The 21771-nt window shown below is 39.2% G+C and overlaps 1 protein-coding gene across 1 annotated transcript in view; it reads left to right on the top strand.

Moving 5' to 3' along the window:
* Positions 1-21771, top strand: part of LOC140229642 (uncharacterized) — a 46953-nt gene that overhangs the window by 5238 nt on the left and 19944 nt on the right. Inside the window, exons 2-4 of the mRNA XM_072309886.1 lie at positions 7729-8409; positions 11307-11426; positions 16252-16432. Coding sequence (XP_072165987.1) covers positions 7729-8409; positions 11307-11426; positions 16252-16432 — 982 coding nt within the window. The remainder of the gene's footprint in view (positions 1-7728; positions 8410-11306; positions 11427-16251; positions 16433-21771) is intronic.

Below are 21771 nucleotides of genomic sequence, written 5' to 3'. Positions count from 1 at the left end.
AAAAATCCTGGCTTCAGGCCTGCTAACGCGGGTATACAATAGAAAAAATAAAAGTTAAAACAACACCAGGAAAATCACTATTCTCAATTTTGCGGCGCGCTACGCGCGCAGAGTCTCGAACACAATTAAACTTCCTGGCAAAATGAGTTTTTACTATTTCCTAGATGAAATACCGTAACGCGATTGCATGCAACAGACAAAAATACAAATTTCCTCGAGACTTTAAAACGTCATTAAAACAGTCAAAATTCACAATTTGCGGCGCGCTTCGCGCGCAAATTCTTATACAACTTTTGAAGTTCGGTCGTCCAAAGAATATATATATATATATATATATATATATATATATATATATATATATTGTGTGTGTGTGTGTGTGTGTGTGTGTGTGTGTGTGTGTGTGTGTCATCATTGGTATTGGTACCGAAGGTCCGTTTTTTTAGTGACCGCACCCCCCCCCCCCCTTGAAAAATCCTGGCTACGGGCCTGGATAGACGAAACCTATTTTGTGTGCCAAAGAGTGGATCAAATTGAGTGGGGGAGACCGTGAAATCGCAGACCAGAACGAAGTGATTCAGCTGCTCAGGGGGACTGCTGCAACCTACATGTACATAGGATAATTTACAGGTTAGTTTACGTGCGTACAGTCGTAGCAGTCGACACTGCAGTGCAGTTTCATATATGCGTAATGACTACAAGTACAACGTTTTAGCTATGTTATGAACGTTGCTTGTGTATGTTATAATGGACGCTAATGTTGTAGCTTAGCCGTTAGCGTGTCTGTTACATTCTAGATAAATTATCTTGAATTTCACCTTGGCATGGCATAGCGCCGTTATAATGTAGCCTAGATGAATTTTACATGTTGTTCTATGTACAGCCCAGGTTAGGTTGATGTAGCTGATCGGTGATATTGTTTTGTAAAAATCTTGACACACAGCACAGGACTGGATTGAAAAAGGTCTAAACTGCATGTAAATTTATATTTTCATAATCATGGCCATGGAGTATTAATATTAAAAATCCATCCTGTCTCTCTCACCCCGAAATCGGCGAATCCCCCCTCAAAACACACATTTAGCATCTCATTAAATTAACTTAATATTAATATTTGATATAAATAGGTCTAAAAAACCAACAATGACAATAATGACATAATTTCAACAATTAAACTCCCTAAAACATATGATTACCATTATGTTGTGCCAAATTATAAAGCAGTGGCACTGGGTGGCGGTGATAGTGAAAGGCCAAGGATTACTAGTATTAATGATGATAAGGCAGTTTTATTCATAATTATGATAATTGATATTGCATGTGATCAGGTGCTGAAAGCTGTAGATGTCATTTAAAATCAGTAATTGCACTGCAAGTACAAGTTGAAGTAGTTGATGATGACAATGATCATGAGGTGTTAATGATTACCTGGCATAGTACTAGGGCCTATTGGTAATTACAAGATTCAAATATTGGCAGTTAATAGTCTACCGTACATTTAATGATATATTGAGTGTAATGTTCCCCCTAACAAAATCCAACGGCTAATCATTGCTGTTCATTTCTCCATTGTATTAAATAGGATTCCATGAAACGTGCTACAAGAGGTTTATAGATAGCAAACGCCTGAAAGGAGCCTGGTCCGTCAGCAGGAGCATCTGTTTCCTCCCGTAAGACGCTCACATCAAGATCAAGATTTTCTTCTGGAAGCTCTTCAGGTTCTGCTGTGTTGCCTGTAAAATGCATCATTTGCAACAGAGTCAACCTGCTCATTACTTGCCAAGGGAAATAGGTTAATATGATTAATATTGAAGCATGAAATCATTGTCATGTTACTATAAGTTGTCCTTGATAAAATGGAGCAATATATATACACCACTGAAACATTCACACACATACACAAAGAACTTCAGTGCAAAGTTCAGAAACAACAGAATGTACTGTATATGCACCAATGCTTTGGTCAATGTGATTAATGTTCAAGAATTGACATCTTACCAAAGTTGTGCATGATAAAATGTCTTTGTAATACAGATTGCTTCCTGTACAAGTCGTATTTTGAATGCAAATGTTTATGCAACATGTTTTGACTCCTTGCCTCAGTATGTGATTGTTCGCCCTTTAGCAAACATTTCTGCCCACTATTATGATTTGCTTAGGGTTGAATTATTCTAAGAACAAAGATGTTTTCCTAAGTGTGTTTTTTTTTTTCATAAAACTGAATGACTACGATTAAAATTTGTTTCTCCCACTCTGGGGGAAAAAAATATGTAACTATTACTAATACTGAAACAGAATGTTCATGTAGAAAGGTCAGTACAATGTAGGTGTGAGTACAAAATCAGTTTGCTAAAACTAATACCAGCCAAATGAAAATTGTGCATAAGTTGAGTCAGGTTTGCACAGATCCTCTGATATTGGAAGTTAATTGCAATGTTATCATAATTTTTAATGCCAAACCTGTTTTACTCTCTCCAAGATTTTCAGGTACACATTGCCTCCAATACAGAATCCAGCAGTTTTCACTCATGAATGGGTAAACTATAATATTGCCTTTATTTTATATATTGGCATTTTTCAAAACTTTTACACCCTTTCAAGGATATTTGGACCGTGGAATGTTCCAGAAAATTTATTAAAACTAGAAAATTTGAGTGATTATCATTTTAAGCTATCTTACATGAAAAGAGGTAGTGTCCCACCAACCTAATGATAGCAATGAAAACTTCAGGAAATCTTATGAAGATTAAATTTTCTAAAGTACTGTAATATTTCATGAACAACGTGATTGCTATGTGATCTAAATATATTAAAGCTTCTTAAGAAGAAGAAAAGAAAAACATGTTTACTGATAAACAATATGATCTGTTTAATAGTAATGTCTCATGTGTGTAATGAGTTGTATGTGTGCGTGTGAGTGTATATAATATGTCAGCGTTTTTATGCACCTGTGTATGTGTAATGCACTGATCAATACATGTATTATATCATTGTGTGTGTTCATGTTTATGATGATCTTTTTTATGATGCTGATGTGATAAATGGCCAAGGCATGTAGAATAATATTGTAATACACTTGGGTATCTTCATAACTATGTGTGTGCGTATGTGTGTGTGCATGTGAGGGTGTGTGTGTGTGTGTGTGTACAATAAGATTCTCCCAAAGGCACACGGACACACACACAAACAAACGCTCTGATTTTTTATTTTTTTTTTTGCCTTGAATGATTAGTCATTTGATTAATGTGTCTTTGAACAGTTAAGGCATTTGCCTTGACCTCTGATACACATCAGGAAAAGCTGAAACATGAGATATAATGCAACTATTAAACCAAAACTTCACTTTTTTTCTAGGTACTATATGGCTAAAAGCAGTGCTTTACAAATGTGTATATGTATTTCAGCTAATTAGAAACACTATGGGAACTATACAGCGGCTAGCAGCCCCATACGCATAACTGCGGCCAGCAGCCCCATACGCATAGCGTCATGGGGCTGTGAACTGTAGCATACAGGATCATGGCGGATATTTTATTGCGGACAAATATCAACTTAAAATCGGGAAAAAATCTTCAATTTGAAGACTTATTGATAAATTTGAAGTATTGATAACAGAGTTCGTGCAAGGTTTGCTTCTGCAAATAGTTCCTTTCTGTTCAAATTGATGACTAAATGTGACTCGGTCGAGAGGAAACTGGGAGAGCTACACTGAATTGACGGCCAGCGCATGCGCACACAGACATCATATCCAGTCAATGGATTCGAAATTTGTGCGCAGTGATGTGTGCGCCTGCGCTGACCGTCAATTCAGCGTAGCTCTCCCAGATTCCTCTCGACCTAGTCATATTAAGTCATCAATTTGAACAGAAAATGACTATTTGTAGAACCAAACCTTGCACGAACCCTGTTGTCAATACTTCAACCTTACTTGTAAGTCTTCAAATTGAAAAATTTTTGTTCGATTTAAGGTTGACGTTTGTCCGCAATACTGGCCTGTCATGATCCTGAATGTTACAATCCGCAGCCCCATTACGATATGTGTATTGGGCTGCTGGTGGCAGTTTATAAAATGTGGATTTTCGCAAAAACTGCAGGATATTTCCAGGAGAACTTTTTACTGTATATTTAGGATGCACAAAACATCACATTTCCGCATTCAAAAAGTAGTGCCAGTGTTGCTGGAACGAAACCCATTTTCTAAGCCTCTTTTTCCGCTTCACCCCATGGCCTATCAAGTGCTGTGTGAGCGGTAGACATTCGCAACATAAAATGAGAATAAATTATCCTGTATGCCGTCTACACTGGATTTTGAGTGCACGCATTAGTCGTATAATAGCTGGCTGCGGGTTAGCCTCATACAAGTTTCGGTTATGTCATGAACACATTTTTTTTTCTATCCTACACGTTGTATTTGTTGCAAAGCTATTCACAGGAACTGAAATGTTATCAAAAAACAGTGAAAAGAAAGGGGCTTTTCCCTTCCCACCTTTCCAGCTCTTCAGCTGTCGAAATCCGAAATCAACCAGGTGAAGCATCTTGTTTAAAAGAAAGGGGCTTTTCCCTTCCCACCTTTCCAGCGCTTCAGCTGTCGAAATCCGAAATCAACCAGGTGAAGCATCTTGTTTACTTTGTTTGTTTTTTTCACCTAACCAAAACACATTGTGCACCTTGAACAGACGAGGTTAGTAACGCAGGCATAATCATGGTCCATCTTAAAATGGGTGTCTTACTCGTCCTTGTCACCCCCTGCTGGCGCGATGAAGATAGGGAGCTTTAGATTTGCTGCGCGGACGCTTGAGACGACGCTTGAGCTGGACGTTCTCCGCTTCCCTGCGTCGTGCGGAAAAGTAGCTTTAGATCAGGCTGGGACGCAACGTATAAAAAAACAAAATGGCGCCCCCATATGATTGGTGCATCAAGTAGTTATCTACGTCCTGAACCGAGCGGACGTAAAAATAGCCCAAAACGCGTAGTGAAAACTCAGGCGCGCGAGCTATAGATACTGTAGATCGCGTCTGATACGCGATTCTGCGCATGCTCAGACGAGGGTTTTGTTTTTTTTTTTTTTCCTCTGCACGTCCCCGTCGCGAAAATCTAATGCTCCCTAATAACAATGGTGCCTTTCAATTTGTTATCATGGTTATGTAAGCCATAAACATAAGCCTTTGTCCTTGTCGGAATAAAAATGTTGTTCTCCAATTAGTAAAGTGCCGGGAAACCCCCCCCCCCCCCCACAATACTACAGGAAAGGACCATGATCTCTACGAAGATACATTTCCTTCCATGCACGTCTCCAGCTGCTTCATCCTGTTACAGACAATACCGTACGCAAACTTGCCGTGACGAGCTTGTCACGGTCGTCTTGGTGCGTAAAAACTGCATGTGCCTTGCGACAGAGTCGGTCATACAAATTAGCTACCATATTAAAGTATAGGGTTCTTTTTCTGTCACCTCTGCCCACTCAAACAATGGTCTTAAAAAAAAAATGCCTTAATAGTCTGCAATCATCAGAGTTTGGCATTCAGCGTTTTCCTTAAAGAAGTCTTCCGAATGATTTTTTTTTAACTTTTGTATTTGAACATCAATAAATTGGTTATACAGGTTAGAGAGTTTCAGAATGTATAATGTCTGGGATGGGAAATAAGAATGTTCACAAAATTCATAGCAAAACACAATGAGCATGCAGGAATGATTACATAGAAACCTCACGTAACTCTTTATTGGCCATAGTGCAAACCCTCTGTTTGCCACAATAATCAGAGACATCAACGTAGTCATGGTTTGGGAAAACATTTTGTTTTTCAAATCTATGCAACTTTTATAACTTTGTTTGTTACCCTGTTGACATGTTAAGGAGCAAAGTCATAGAGAAAATGCCAAGCTCTTCTTTGATATAAATTGTATGACAAATCTATGATTATTTTTCTTTTAATCCTTTCTGTTCCATTAATGTGCACAAGTTACACACACACTGCACAGGAAATAAACACAGAGAGTTAAATGACCAGTAGCTACATTTATGTAGAGGCATGGCATTTGTACGCAAAACAGTGACTAAGAAGTTTAGAATTTATTTGCAAATATAGTAGGGAACATCGCTAGATAGTCAGACATTCACATGAGATGTAAGCTAAAAGTGACAGGAATTGAGTCGCCAGAAACGCTTTCATGTACTGTGGCATTTACAGATTCATCGATCGTTTTGGACGGGTTTGGGCGTTTGAGCAGAATATTTCATTTCATTTCAAAATGGTTTGGAGGCAACTCGTTTCAAATACTTCGAGCTGCCGTGTGTTGGCTTGTCGGAAGGTTCATGATTCTGCCCCATAGATGGCGATGGGGGTGATTAGGGTTCTGTATATTTTCACTTTGAGTGACCTTGAGATGATGATTGGTCCATACAGTATTCATATGCCTGCCAAATGCCCAAGCTACGAGTCTTGTGAACCTTTTGATGTCAGCCTCAACAGATGGGCCATTGCCTCCCTTGAGCTTTGTCGACGGGAGAATTATCAGGTGTGATGTCTCGACTGCCCTCAGTCATGATATTGTATATTGTTGGGTTGATCTTCATTCTCCAGTTTCTCCATGCATTCTCCAGTTCATTGGTAGAGATCAGTAGCTTGTTAAAGAATATATCTATGAGGGTGGTGTCATCTGCGTAGGGGATTTTTGTGATACTCAACTCACCCAATTAGGTATCACATTTTTGCCCGTAATCCGCAGATCTTTAATGCTAAATTCCCAAATAGGTTGAAGAGGCTAAGCGATAGTAAATGTAGGCATCCTTTTTCTAACACCAGTATCTGCTCGGAACTAGCTGGTGATCATTTCGATCAACTCAGAGCAATCTGTCTGTTATACATTATTAGCCTCGAACACATCAGTGATGCTTGGTCCGTTCCCGTGAAGCGAAGTCACTTCCAGAGAGTTGGAATTGAGTGCAGCTTTGAAGTTAACAAAGTTTCAGTTTGGGTTCCTTAGTTCCTTAGCTTACTTAGCCTTCTCAAAGACCGAGCGAACGACGAACGCAGTTTTGTGGTACCTCTGGAGCTACGGAATCCACATTGGTCCTCGGTCTGATACTTGTTTATGGTTTCCTATATCCTATCTGATCGATATCATTCTGCATAAAACTTCCCCAGGAATAAAGATCAGGTTAAGGTTTGGACAGGATCTAATTTGTCTCCCTTCTTGTATACTGCGGCGATGACACCTTTGCTCCGGTCCTCAGGAGTATTTCGTTTAGACTACGCTATATCAATACTCTTGAATAGAAGCTGTCTTATTGGTCCTCGTCCAGCTTTTAGCGTTTCTGCAGAGATTCTTTCCAGGCCACAAGCCCTGTTGTTTTTCAAGGACGGGATTGCCTTTTCTACCTCTGTGATTGAGAAATGTTTACTCACTGACTCAACAATGAATGGATCTTTAATCCGTTGCAAACACTGTCGTCCACTGGAAATCCCATGAAATTGTGTAGATTCTCTGAAGTGTGTATGAAAGACCAACTGTACTGATTCCTATTCTTTCTCACATTCAGCTTATTGCTAAAATAAAATGGAAATCGCAATGCCGCCAGGAATGATTGAAAAAGGAAGCTATACCTAAGAAACTAATTGTGGTGTTGATGATTATATGACTCTTGTTTTGGTTAGCCTCATTACCAATGTCGGCGTAACAGGACATTTTGCATTGTCTATGTAATTTCTATTTCTTGCTTCTACCCCGAAGGTCTTTGAGACTTGAAAGAGAAGTCGGGGGAACGTCTGAGGCCAGGCAGCACGAAGAAGCCCAAGAACGGTCCCGAGGACTGAAGCAGGGCGAGCAATTTTCTCACGAGCAAGCGATAGGCGGAGCTGGTGAGCATGCGGAAGCCGCCAACCCGAACGCAGCAAAATCACCTCTCGATCCAGTGCTGCGTTCCCATGACGGAGAACGGGAATCCAAGGCACCCGGGCAGGAAAACGTCGAAGGGAAGGATAACCTCGCGGGGCGGGAAACCATTGCAGACGGGAGGGAAGATCCTGATGTTATTGCTGACGAAGAGACACAACCGAAAATAAGTTTGGAGCGCGGCGATGACACTAACGCCTTAGTCCCACAACGTAAAGTTGCAGAAGTTGAGCCGCAGAAAGAGACTGCGAAAGCCGAGCCTCGGAAGGTGGATCCTGCCCGAAAGGCGCCCTCGTCGACGGTGCTGAAGAAAAAACAGGTACGGCTGATTCGGAAAACCATCCGGAACGGGAAAGTGATCAAACAAGAGCAGATCGGTGTGAAGACCATGATCGTCGACGACAAAGGAAATCCCGTCGAAAATCAGCGCGCCGCCTACGATGAAATATGGTACAGCGACATACTCAAGGGGAACTATCGAGCGAGGACGGTGCACCTAGCCAACGTCACAAACAAAGGGTGAGTTCCGACAGCAGTATCCTCAATTTGACGCAAATAATCTTGATGTTTCAACGCCTTTCTATGATGTTGCTGTAGTGAAACGCTAACCTGAGGGTGCGTCCGTTGAGCAACATTTCAAATTAAGTGGGCAGAGTAGGGAATACCTTTGTGTAAAAAAAAAAAAAAAAAAAAAAAAAAAACGACTAGAAAGTATATCAACTCATGGGGCATCCACTCAGAACATTTCTGGTTTTATAGAAAATTCTGATTATGTGTTTTCAAGAAAGAAAAATTAAATTGCTCCCCACTTAGCCACCCGCACCCAAATGGGAGCATCTTTAGCTTGATCATTTTTGGTTTTAATATTCTGTTTAAGGATTCTCTGATTACGGAGTTCTGCAATCCCTTGGAAAAATTGGGTGACAACTCGCCCCCCCCCCCCTTACCACCACCACCGCTCAGATTAAGATTTTGATCCGCAATGAGCAAACCTTAAACTACATCACCAACTTAAAGGTACTGTCTTACTCAAAGTACTAAATTTAATAGCTCTACAAGGGTCTATTTCTGATTGTAGAGAAGATTTCTTAAGTACCAACGGGAATCATTCCAAACCAAATTAGAGAGTCTTTATGAAATATTTCATCTGTAAAAGCGATGTGAGTATAGATTCAAGGTCGAATATAATTATATCCGATATAAAAGGTGCCATGTTGGGGCCCTTCTTTTCTTTTCTTTTTTCTATTTTTTTTTGGGGGGGGGAGGGGGCGAAGTGGACCAATTTTTACCATTTCATCTTCTTCTTGAAAACTCTCGGACAAATTCTTACCAAACTTGGCAGGTACTATGCCTAAGGAGATAGGTTTTTGTACAAATGGACACCATACAAGCCCCACGTCTTTGGGGCAACCCATTAGCCTAGAACCACTGAATTAGAGAATCTTGATAACAAGAAATTATTTTCACTTTTCCATCTTCTTCTTGAAAACGTGTTGCCACTTTTGACCAAACTCTGCATGACTATCGATAAGGTGATAAAATATATTTTTAAAATATGCACGATGCGATCTCCTCCGGAGGTCCCAGGGGACGCAAAAGCCCTCAAATCGGAGAATCGACCCCCCCCCCCAAAAAAAAAAAAAAAAAAAAACAACGACAACAACAACAACAACAACAAACCAGAAAACCAGATATGAGCTTAAAAAGTACATGGGTGTGTGTACTTTCTAGTTTACTTGTGGCAGATCCAGGAGTGACTCCATTGGGGCCGGAACCGAATTTTGGGCAAATTTGCACACATCTTCTTTTCAAAACGCAAGATTAAGTTTTGTTCTGGGGATATTATCACCAGTGTGATTGAATGCACAAAGAATCACACTTTCCGAAATGCTTTGCTGGGTAAAAAATACGGAATATTTTTGTTGAAAGAGTTGTTTTACTTAGTAATTCGAAAGCGATCATTTCAATTCAGTTCAATCCAATTCAAATGAAATTTTATTTCCAATAACACATGTATGTTTTTAACAATTTACAAAATCGCAATAGTAAAATAACGATCCCCACGTGAGCAGATGGATGAAAGATATTTGAAAATTCCGGAATGTACGGGCGAGTTTTGTTGAACCTCATTATATCTTATTGGCCCGAATTCACGTCATCAGTCATTTCGTCGACGAAATGTTCATTTCGTAGACGAAATGATTATTTCGTCGACGAAATGACTGATTTCGTAATGAAATAGGTCATTGGACACTACTTGGCGCCCCATACAAAACTACGGTCTTTGTCCATATGGTTTAAACCATGGTCAAGATTGTACCACCTTTGTGAATTCGGACCTACAAGTACAAAACGTCTCAGATTAATCCTGCTTGCATGGGATCCTCCGCGAGGAGCGCGTTCTACATTAAGAGATTGTAATAATATGCCATTTTGGCCCGAATTCACGAAGGTGGTACAAACAAAACCATGGTCTAAACCCTGGACAAAAACCATGGAGCGCCAAGTGTCAAACAGAATATTTCGTTACGAAATTGGTCATTTCGTCGACAAAATGACTGTTTCGTTAACGAAATTATCATTTCGTGGACGAAATGTTCATTTAGTTACAAAATGTTGTCATTTCTTTACAAAATAATAATTTCATCGACGAAATGACTGATTTCGTAGCGAAATATCGCATGCAACACTTGGCATTCCATGGTTTTTGTCCATGGTTTAAACCATGGTTTCATTTGTACCACCTTCGTGAATTCGGGCCTTTGTGACTCCGCGTGTGTAATGCCAGTGTGCATGTTTCGACCATTCCTCTTTGCTATACCATAATAAAACTGATTCACTTTGTTGAACAAAATGATAATAATAATAATAAAAAGGAATAACCACCTGGATGGAAAGTCTTGGAAATCTGTGGCGCAGATTTCATTATATAACAATACTTACGAAAATATCCATTATTTTGTGGACCTCATATCTATTCCTTTTTGAAATTGCTTTGACTGAAAGGTCCCATATAATTTGTACACGAATATCTGAACGGTATACGTACTTGTAAAATAATGACACTTGTCATGGGGGTAACATTTTATATGCCGAATGACTGGAAATAAAAAGAGAAGAGATAATATTGAATCTTTACTTCCTATCATGCCTATGGCCCAAATTTGTGTAAAAGCTAGTGACAAAAAAGTGAAATATCTCTAACAAGAGTGATTTCACACCAAAGATTTCTGTAAACCAATGTGTCTGATCACTACCTTGATGGCGATATGTACAATAAATCGATCTGACTTCTGTTTCAAGTACTCAACACTAGCAAGTTGAAAACTTGTTTGATTTTCTTTTCTCGTTGTTGTTTTTGTGTGTGTGTGTGTGTGGGTGTGCGCGCGCGTGTGTTCCCACATGCTATGATACAGACCGTATTTGACGGAGGGGCTCTGGAAGTTCGATGACCCTGACTCGGAGAGGCTCTTTCTGTACAGCAAGCTACTACAGCACGACTGGCACGTCAACAGGACAAATCTAGAACTCATCAGGTAGGTTGAATTCAATCTATAAAGTATAATACAACGAAACATTCAAATTGCTATGTCGAATAGGGTCGGATTGTCAAAAAAAGTCACAACCACTTCGCATTTTTCTTGATTACAATGTTGTACAGATTTTGTGCATTTAAATGTCTTATAGCAATTGTATTTTTGTTAACGAAATGAAATGAATGAGTGCTGGTCACGTGTTGACCTATGCGTAGCGCATGCGCTGTGCCGTCTTTGTCGTCTATTTCCGTACTAAATATTCCACCAAAGGAGTCTACATGAACCAGGCTTTTTTGTGTATATTCGTTTGTTGTTATCTTTTTTTCTGTGTGACTGGACATGTTTCTTCTAGTCCACATCATGTGAGGAAACACACTCCAAAAGAGCGAAAAAAGTAAAGGTGCAAACATTATTAGCTTGCGTGTAGATGCAAGTGTCGATAGCGCCGGTATTCGTTTACGTATCGATTACATAATATCCTTTCGCAAATATCTGGGTTCCCAGCAAACACAGAACGTTTTTAAAACGTTTCCTAAACATTTTTTTGAGATTCCGTACGTCTTCGTATAAAATGGACGTTTTCAAAACGTACATACAACGTCAAAGTGGGGGTTTAGCAGTTACCGCAAAGTACAGTTTTTTTTGAAAACGTTTTAAAAATGTTAATGGACGTTACAAAACGTTTTTATTATGTCTGCAACGTCTTCGTCCTTTGTAAACACCCACCACACGTTTTTGTTAGGTATGCTACGTCGACTTCGTCTTTCATGAACGTTTAAAAACGTTTTTATTTGGTCCGCTGCGTGTTCGTCATTGGTTTCTCTATCATGAATATTCATACCTAATTATGAATATTCAAATTAAGGTGTGTGTTATCTAATTTTAGCAACCATGTCTTCATGCATTACAACATTTTGGTGGTATATAAAAGATTGTGATGCAGACAATTGGGAATAGGGTGTAGCATAGGTGGTAGGACGTTAGGAACAGGTTAGGATAGGATTAGGATACATTAATCTCAGATTGTGTCTATATGATCTAATAACTAAATTTTTTTAAAATACCCTATAAAAAATCTATAGACATTAGACATTCTTAAAAGGTTTCTGAGCGTTCCAGACGGATGTGAAAGGTTCTCTAAACGTTCTGGAAAGGGTCATAAGACTTTTTCGACGTTCTTAAAACTTTTTTGAACGTTCTAGACCGTTTTCAAAGGTTTTCTGGACGTTCGCACAACGTCCACAGAACGTTTTGGATATTCTTAAAAGGTTTAAATGACCTCTATAACGTTCAAAAGGTTTTCTGCAGGTCCTTAAAAATTCCGAAAGGCTTTTTATTGGCTTTTTAAACGTTTAAAAAACGTGTTGTAACGACCATTTGAAACGTTTTAAATACGTCGAAACATTCCACAAAAAGACGTTCTGAAAACGTTTTGACAAAACGTACAAATACCGAACTTGGAACGTTTTAAGAACGTTCAGAAAACGTCCTTGTGTTAGCTGGGTTACACTATGCAATGTGGAGTATAATAACTGCGTATGCTTGTGTGGGTGTATGAAAATATGAGATGCATACATGTGCCAAAGTTTTTACCAAAGGGAGGTGTATGCTGTGTGTGAGGGGTAAAAGTGTCGAGTGTGTTCAAGAGTGTAATCGTGGTAATCGTATTCGTTTCTATTTGCATCATAATTATGAATGTTTTAATGTCTGACGGTTTTTGATATTACATCAACAAGTTTGGGAAATTAAGTTGTAAAACGAATAGGCAATTATGTTATCATATGTATATATATATATATATATATATATATATATATATATATATACATATATATATGTATGTATATGTTTGTGTGTGCGTGTGCGTTCTTTGATGTAATTTTTTTATAAGCAATTTGTATGTGAGATTGTTAATGTTCTGTCGTATTACTGTGTAAACTACCTCAATTCGACCTGTCTTGGCTGCCATGGTAGTTGTCTTTTAAACCATTTATAAGTGAAATGAAATAAAACAAATAAACTAAACTCATGCCATGTATAATGACAGTATTCCGATTTCCGAGAAATGGCACATTCAGTGTGGTTTAATAGTACGTTTCCTTTATATTTGGAGACCCCGGCCCAATAATTTCCTGCGTACCATGCGCATCTCATGTGAAAGAATGACGTCATTTCAGGCCGAAGTAATACAGTATGCCCACGAAGTGTCAAGATTGTGCTGAATCAGTGGCATAGCCAGGTTTTTTAATTAAAGGAGGGGCGGTTTACAGTATGTGAGGGAGCGAAGCGACCGAGCCCGAGCGAGCGGAGCGAGCCGGGCTGGGGGAGGGGCTGCCGTATTGAGAACTTTCTGCATTTTGATGTTGTCAGTAGTGCAATTTGGTGCATCTGATTTGAATCTGATATGGAGGGGAAGTGAGTGACGGAATTGAAGGCTTAAAAGGGATATCCCCAATCAATGAGGGAGCTTTTCATTTTTAAAATTGAAGTGATGAATCTTGTGCGCACTTGTGATGAAATATTCGGTATTTTGTCAATCTGAAAAGTGTACTAAGGCCAGGAAAAGAGGCTGCCATGGAGGGTGTCTGAAGGGGAATCCCCCTTCTCCCCCCCCCCGCCCCCCCCCCCCCCCAAAAAAAAAGAAAAAAAGAAAAAAAAAGAGAGATTTCACATTTTCATAATTGAAATTCAACAATCTGATGCACACTTTGCCTGAAATATTTGGACACTTTTTGTATATAAAAAATACAAATTCCCCAAGGCTCGTGAATTAGCGGGGACAAAATGATATGACTGCCCCCTCCACATCGACGCCTATCGATGCTCTATTTTACATTCTTTTAATTTAATTTTAATTATGAACGAGGCCTGTACATCATTCTTAAGTACAATACTTTTTTTTAAATGCGTCATTATACAAAGAAGGATTAGGGTACTAGTGGTGATTTTGATACCCTAAACAGGGGAGCCAATCTAGGGCCTATACTCTAACAAGGCTTTTATGTGGACTTTATGGTATTTTACTCCCTTTATCAAAGGACATCATCACCTCTGGAAAAATCTTGAGAACCCTTTTACTTCATTTTTTTTCCTGATTTACATACTATTAATGGTAAACGCGCGTTACATGCATGATGCTGAAGACAGATAATGTAACTCTTATGACAGTGAATGCTTTGTCTTTCTAAAACTTGAATTGTTGAATTTTGTTGAATTGTTGAAGTTCAAGATGTCTTTAAGCGTACATGAATGATCCTGTGCTTGTCTGAAGTATAGGCAAAATAATGTCTTCATAAGTTCACACAGATTATACATTAGAGACTGGTAGAAAGAAGTATATCTTGATTTAATTTCACGTCACAAAAGAGGGAAACTCAAATTTTACATTAATTTTCCACTTTGAGAGAAGCGGCATTGATATTCTATGAGTTTTCACAGAATAAATAATATTTGCATACATTATGGATTTGTCTGCAATATAGTGCTAAGCCACATATTCGAAATGTGATTTTAAATATCCTCTTGAATCCACCAAAATATCAATTAGTAACTTTCTTCAAGATACTATTCAATCTTGAGTATGTTGAGGTTTATGTAACAAGAAATTTACCTTCTCTATCAGTCATTAACCTGATTTATGGATTTTTAGCTCACCTGAGCCAAAGGCTCAAGTGAGCTATTGCGATCGCCCTTCGTCCGGCGTCCGTCGTGCGTCGTGCGTCGTGCGTCGTGCGTAAACTTTTTACATTTTCATCTTCTTCTTGAAAACCCCAAGACCGATTTCCATCAAACTTGGCAGGTAGCATCCCTAGGGGGTTAGGAACTCAATTTCTTAAAATGGGCACCATGCCCCACCCAGGGGGCCCCCAGGGGGGGCCCAAACCCCCCAAAATTAAGGAATCTGTAAAAATCTTCTTCTCTAGAATCAGAAGTGATAGAGCTAAGTTAATACTATGAGTTAGTACATCGATGACTGCAGTTTCAAGTTTGTTCATGGCAAAATCAGGGGTGCCCCCCTTGGGACCCAGGGGAGGGGGTGGGGAGGGGTTCTAATGGGGCCTAAATTGTACATTTTCATCTTCTTCTTGAGAACCCCATGACCCATTTTCACCAAACTTGGCAGGTAGCATCCCTAGGGGGTTAGGAACTCAGTTTGTTAAAATGGGCACCATGCCCCACCCAGGGGGCCCCCAGGGGGCCCAAACCCCCCAAATGAAGGAATCTTTAAAAATCTTCTCTAGAATCAGAAGTTATAGAGGTCAGATAATACTATGAGTGAGTATATTAATGACTGTATTTTCAAGTTTGTTCATAGGAGATCAAGGGGTGCCCCTCTTGGGGGCAGAGGGGGGGGGTGGTTGGGAAGGTCCAAATGGGGACCTGAATTGTACATTTTCATCTTCTTCCTGAAAACCTCATGTATTTTCGTCAAACTTGGCAGGTAGCATCCCTAGGGGGTCAGGATCTCAATTTATAAAAATGGGCACCATGCCTCACCCAGAGGGCCCCAGGGGGCCCCAATTCCCCCAAATTAAGGAATCTTAAAAAATTTGGGCCCTTATTGTACAGTTTCATCTTCTACTTGAGAATGCCTGGTCAAATTTTGGTAGAGCTGTGAATAATTATGATTAGTGACTGCGTGAAAGGTGAACTTGCGATACTCAGGTGAGCGCTAGACCCGCGGGTCTCTTGTTTTTTGTTTTCAAACTTTCAAAAGCGGTTATCTCAGAATGACTACCATGTGGGTTAGCGCTCTTGCACCAACTCCCTCAATGTTTTGCGTTTAATCAGTAGGCCTACCATTACATATTCATCACCTTATCAGGAGAGAGTTGGCAGAAGACGGCGTGGACTCCAGACACACCTTGATAATGACCCGCGAAAACTCGCCAATCGGTTCTCAATACCCGTTCTACGCCAGCTCCAGGATAATGAGCTTTGGCAAAGAAACTCAGCGGCTGTACTTCTACAACGTAACCAAAGAGCTTCGCAGATACATTCCAGAGGTAAGAACGGTCCTTGTGTACTTTGCTATGAGGACAATTGTACACATACCATATCTCACGTGACAAACACGTGATGCTTGCATAATGAGATGATGCAGGAGTGGTGTATTATACAAAATGGGAATGATGCACAGGATAGAGTGCGTTAGTGGAGGCGTATATAGTGCACTCGAGGGTATTTACAATTGTGAAACATGCACGAGGCGAAGCCGAGTGCATGTTGAACTACATTGTAAATACCCGAGAGTGAGCTACGCCTCCACTAACGCCACGAAATAATCCTGTGCATCATTTGTTTTATAAAATGGGTCGAAAATTCGAAAACTAACAGCATTTTCCAGCGTTTTTCACGTACCTTTGTGGGTCAAGACGTCCGAAGATTTTCGTCCCAAACATTTACGCACGTCGCACTCGGAAATCCAACTCGGAAATCCCGCACATACAGTATAAGTATGATGGGGGTTGGGTTTCCGGACACTTAAGTTCCCGCATGAAAACTTACTTATTTTACATAGAATATGCACCCTTTACCTTAAAGACTTGATATAGACTCCTCATATAGGCCTACTAGACAACATACTCTGAAAACGGCGTGAGAATTAACCTGCTAAATCGTTGGATTTGCCCTTCAATGTGACTCCATGTACGCGTCCGGTCCCACAACGCTTGGTCTACTGTACTGTACAAAGTGTACGTACAGGTATATAAGAGTATACGTACGCCACACATGTTATGCACAAGGGAAGAAAGGCCGGCCGGCCGGCAGCCCGAACTAGAAGTTGTTTACAGGATTGACAGCGCGTACTGTATGTATGCATGCAATTCAAAGGAGCCGCCGCGCGCACAGACGATCGTCAATAGGATTTAGCCACGGTGGATTTAACACTCAGTGCGATGGGACTAGAATAACCAAAGCAGACTCATTTCAGCGCTTCCTAGTGGCTACATTCTTGAACCCATTTTATAATTTTTTTTAACCAACAAGAAACGATTTTCGTGCAATGTTCGCTTTCCCCAGTGCGAAACAGCAGATGAGAGTGCCACGTACCCACTCTGGGCTTGTTACAGTGTATTGTATATCTCATAATTCTCTGTATTGCATTGTGCACAGATATTACTTAAAATATTTAGTCACGTGATCTACCACCGCGAAGTCGGCTAAATTTGAACTTTGATTTGCGATGTTTTCTCCGTCGAGCTCGATTTGCGACAGTCGCTAGGTGAAATTCGCATGACATCACGGCTGCAATATAGCGAACATCGCGATGTTATACAGCAAAATCGCAATGTTAGACACTGTGTTAGACTGCCAACTGTGCAAATGGGAGGTACGTTTAGGTCTAGAGTTGCGATTTGCGACAGTCGCTAGGTGAAATTTTCATGACATCACGGTTGCAATAGCGATCATCGCGATGTTATAGCAAAATCGCAATGTTAGACATTGTGTTCGACCGCCAACTGTGCATGCATTTTGCTAGCGAAGTTCATCTAGCAAACAAACAACTAAACAGAAGGGAGTGAGTTATACTGCGCATGTACTACAGTAAGGCCAAAAAAAAAAAATTGTTGCATTGGCGTAACCCGCCCGACCCTAAAAATTCCGCCGACCCCATGTTTTTTTATTATTTTTTTTTTTGCTATCGATATCAAATATCTTGTTGATTGCGATCGCGATCGCACAAACCCGGAAGTGGAAACGGCTCTGGGGATATCGGATGTACGAGGGAGAGATCTAGCATTCAGACTGCGATGTATTGTGCACAGTTTTGCCATAGGTTTCTTGTGTGGAGAACTTACACGAATCTGTATATGTGGGACTGTAATAGAGATCGCCGTGTGCGATGAAAAGATCGTACATATGGGTCAATTTGCATCTATCTTATCTAAGTCAAAATAGTAAAATATGAAGTGAAAACATTCAGGATAGGGATTTCAACATCTTTAAATTCTGTGAAGGGGTATAATTCCAGTAATATCGGCCTCATAAATGATTTGTAGAATAGATGAACACAGCACATTCGGTTCAGCAGTTGTAACTGTTTACTGAGCTGAGCACGAGTTTTACACGTAAAATGCAGGTAGCAAAAAAAAAAAAAAAAAAAAAAAATCCGCCCGACCGACCCTATTTGAAAATCTCATGTTACGCCAATGCAACAATTTTTTTTTTTTTTTGGCCTAAGTGCATATCGCATGAGCTGTAACGCACTGCCATGTGTACTAATTTTTGGAGTGCATGGGCATTGGCCCCTAGCGCAGTTACAGAGTGATAATCAAGGTCAAATACAAACATTCCAATATAATATTTCCTCCTATATCTCTGCAATGCCTCGATGCGTTTTTATGAAACTTTGTGTAGGCCTATACGTGTATTACCAGGTAAATATTCTGTAGAGAAAGTTTTGGGCCATAAAGTTAAAGGTCAAAGGTCACGTGAAAATGCTTTTTCGTTCATATCATCTCGGAAATGGCTCGAGGTATCTTCATGAAACTCAGTATATTATCATGATTATGCATCATTGTAATGGCTAATACCGATTCTTCTTGGAAGTTTAAGGTCATGAGGTCAAAGGTCGACGGGTAGAGGTTACATTAAACGCTGAAATTTACAACATTTCAGGCTGGTTTGTACTTTCTTCTGCATACCCTCTTTTGCGTATAATAAACTTAAAGTATATGTTATTTCTAAATCTGGTATATAGCCTATATACACGTAATTACCACACAATGATTAGAATGGGAAGTTGTTGGGCCATGGGGTCAAAGGTCAATTGCAAATTAAAAAAGAGATCTGTTTTTCATGTTTTGAACTTGGCTCAAAGTGTCATCATGGGGAAAAAAAAGAGTATTATTACTGGATTTTTTGCCAATCACGTGAAAAAACTATGTCAATGTACAGCAGACCTATTTGGACTATAATGCGATATGGCGGAAGCATCCCAGATACCGATTGGCATATCTATCGACAAAAAAAAAAGCGAGAATATAGCTTTAAAACAGAGAACTGTGAGTGCTTTAGTAAATTCCAATAAATTATGAAGAAAAAAAAAACTTGTGGAGTATCAAGTGTCATACATCTTTACTCGGATTTCAAGAGCGTCGTCATGGCTACGCCTAAAAACATGTAGTTTTGACCAATTTAATTATTTTGCTGAAAAGTATTAAAGAGGATGGCTAGTAACTGATCAGTGGGAATCAGTGGAAGTGCTGGGGGATGATTGTTCCAATCCTTGTGGGTTCATTTAAGAGCACATTATATCTATTGTTGTGTGAAAATTATTTGCTTCAGAATGGTCTCATATTCAAGTAATGTGCAGTTTAATGTTTCCAGGTTAGCATGCCTATAATATACAGTGATGGGGAGATTAAACTGCTCATTACTTGAGTATGAGACTATTCTGAAGCAAATAATTTTCACACAACAATAGATACGCACAAGATATACAAGCACAAAACTTAAAGGGACTGTACAGTACTGGTTGAGGTGGGGATTCATGTTTTGAACATTCCTAAGTGAGATAATGAAAAGCCTCTTATGAAATATGAAAGAGCATGTAATTTTAAGAAGGATTCAACGTTTATTTGATGAAAACTGGTTTTCACATGGCTGAGATATCCAAAAAGGTGTTAATAATAAAAGGCGACATGCCACAACTTTATCAGGATCTCTTTGTTTCACCTTGTTTTTGGATATCTCAGCCATTTCAAAACCGATTTTCATCGAATAAACTTTTGATACCCCTTAGAACTGCATGCTCTTTGACATCTCATATAGTGGTTTCTGAATATCTCGCAAAACGTTAAAACCTAAATCCTCACCTCGACCAGAACTGTACACACCCTTTAATACCTTCATGATAATATTTTACACAACATTAGGTTGAATACAAAAAAAGAGATAAATAAAATAAAAACGAAACAAGCTCTCATAGTGAACATGACAATGATGTAATGGGAGTATACAATGAGGTCAGTATTAAAGACTGATCATTCCTTAATCATCATTCGCCTATTCATACGACCAATTAGTGATTACTAAATTAGAGTATTCAAAAGATCATTCTTCACCTGTCTCCTGAAATTATTCCGACCAAGCCCTTTTATATCATTCTTGTTAACGTATTCGAAATTCTTATCCCACGACATGACAAAAAACGACATATTCAAATGCATGAACTTCATGAACTTTTGGTAAATCAAAAATCTTCTATTGATTACTAAGGTTGTACTTAGATAAGACTCAAATCATTATAATCATTGTTAGTAAACTTATCATTCATAAACTCCCATTTATGGTGTTGTCATTGCCGTTGTTGTTGTTTAAGTGGTATTCCTGAAATTAAGGGATCGTATATTTTTTATTGAGACTTTACTGCAGGTTTCTAACATTTTTGTAAGATAATGAAAACCTCTTATGAAATGTGAAAGAGCATGTGATTCTGAGAGAAATTCAACATTTTTTATTTGATATAATTGTTTTCGAAATGGCTGAGATATCCGAAACAGAGGGATCCTATAATAAAAGGTGGAACCCACCTCATGATAGAAGGTGACACCCATCTTTTATTACGATCACTTTGTTTCACCTTGTTTTTGAATGCCTCAGCCATTGCAAAACCGATTTCCATCAAGTAAACTTTGAATTCCTCTTTATACAATGGTATATTCCAAGAGTGGCTTCTGGTATAAACTCGCAAAAAGTTAAGAGTCCAATATTCATCTCCACCAATTTCATACTGCGCCATCCCTTTAAGTCATTAGGAACGCCGACTAGGGCTTCTTTTAACATGTATTTGGACATCTGTATGTTCATTTTCTTTAATTGCTTTTCCTTTAATACCTTCATTGAGTTTAATGCTTTACCATCTGCCGCTTCTCCTTTTTTTGCAAAACTTCCTGATGGTAGATTCCGGTAATTTCCCCTTTTTCCGCTAGCCTTCTATACAACAAAGGAGGTATTTATATTCGGACAGCCAGGTGTTCATGAGAACTGTGAACATGAAATTCTTTTCTCTTTGTCTGCATCTCTTTCATATTGGCGACATTTATGTTATGTACAATTAGAACAATAAAGTCGCTGTTTAATCGATGATAGGGATTTTTGGCAATGATGATACGAACTCTTTGCTATCTGATGCAATGAGAGAATGATTAACATGTATATTATTTCCTCGTTGGTGGTGTTCATTATACCCCGAGGTAAGGTGAAGTCGTTATGGCGAACTTTTGGTACGAATGAAAAAGGTTCACATAAATTATTCAATTCAATTCAATTCAATTCATTTATTTTTCATTCTTCTTTTTTTTTTTCAACAAAACATAACGCATAATATATTTGGAAT

Source organism: Diadema setosum, chromosome 6 (assembly GCF_964275005.1).
Source record: "Diadema setosum chromosome 6, eeDiaSeto1, whole genome shotgun sequence".
Taxonomy (NCBI): Eukaryota; Metazoa; Echinodermata; class Echinoidea; order Diadematoida; family Diadematidae; genus Diadema; species Diadema setosum.
This window is presented reverse-complemented; position numbering and strand designations above follow the sequence as displayed.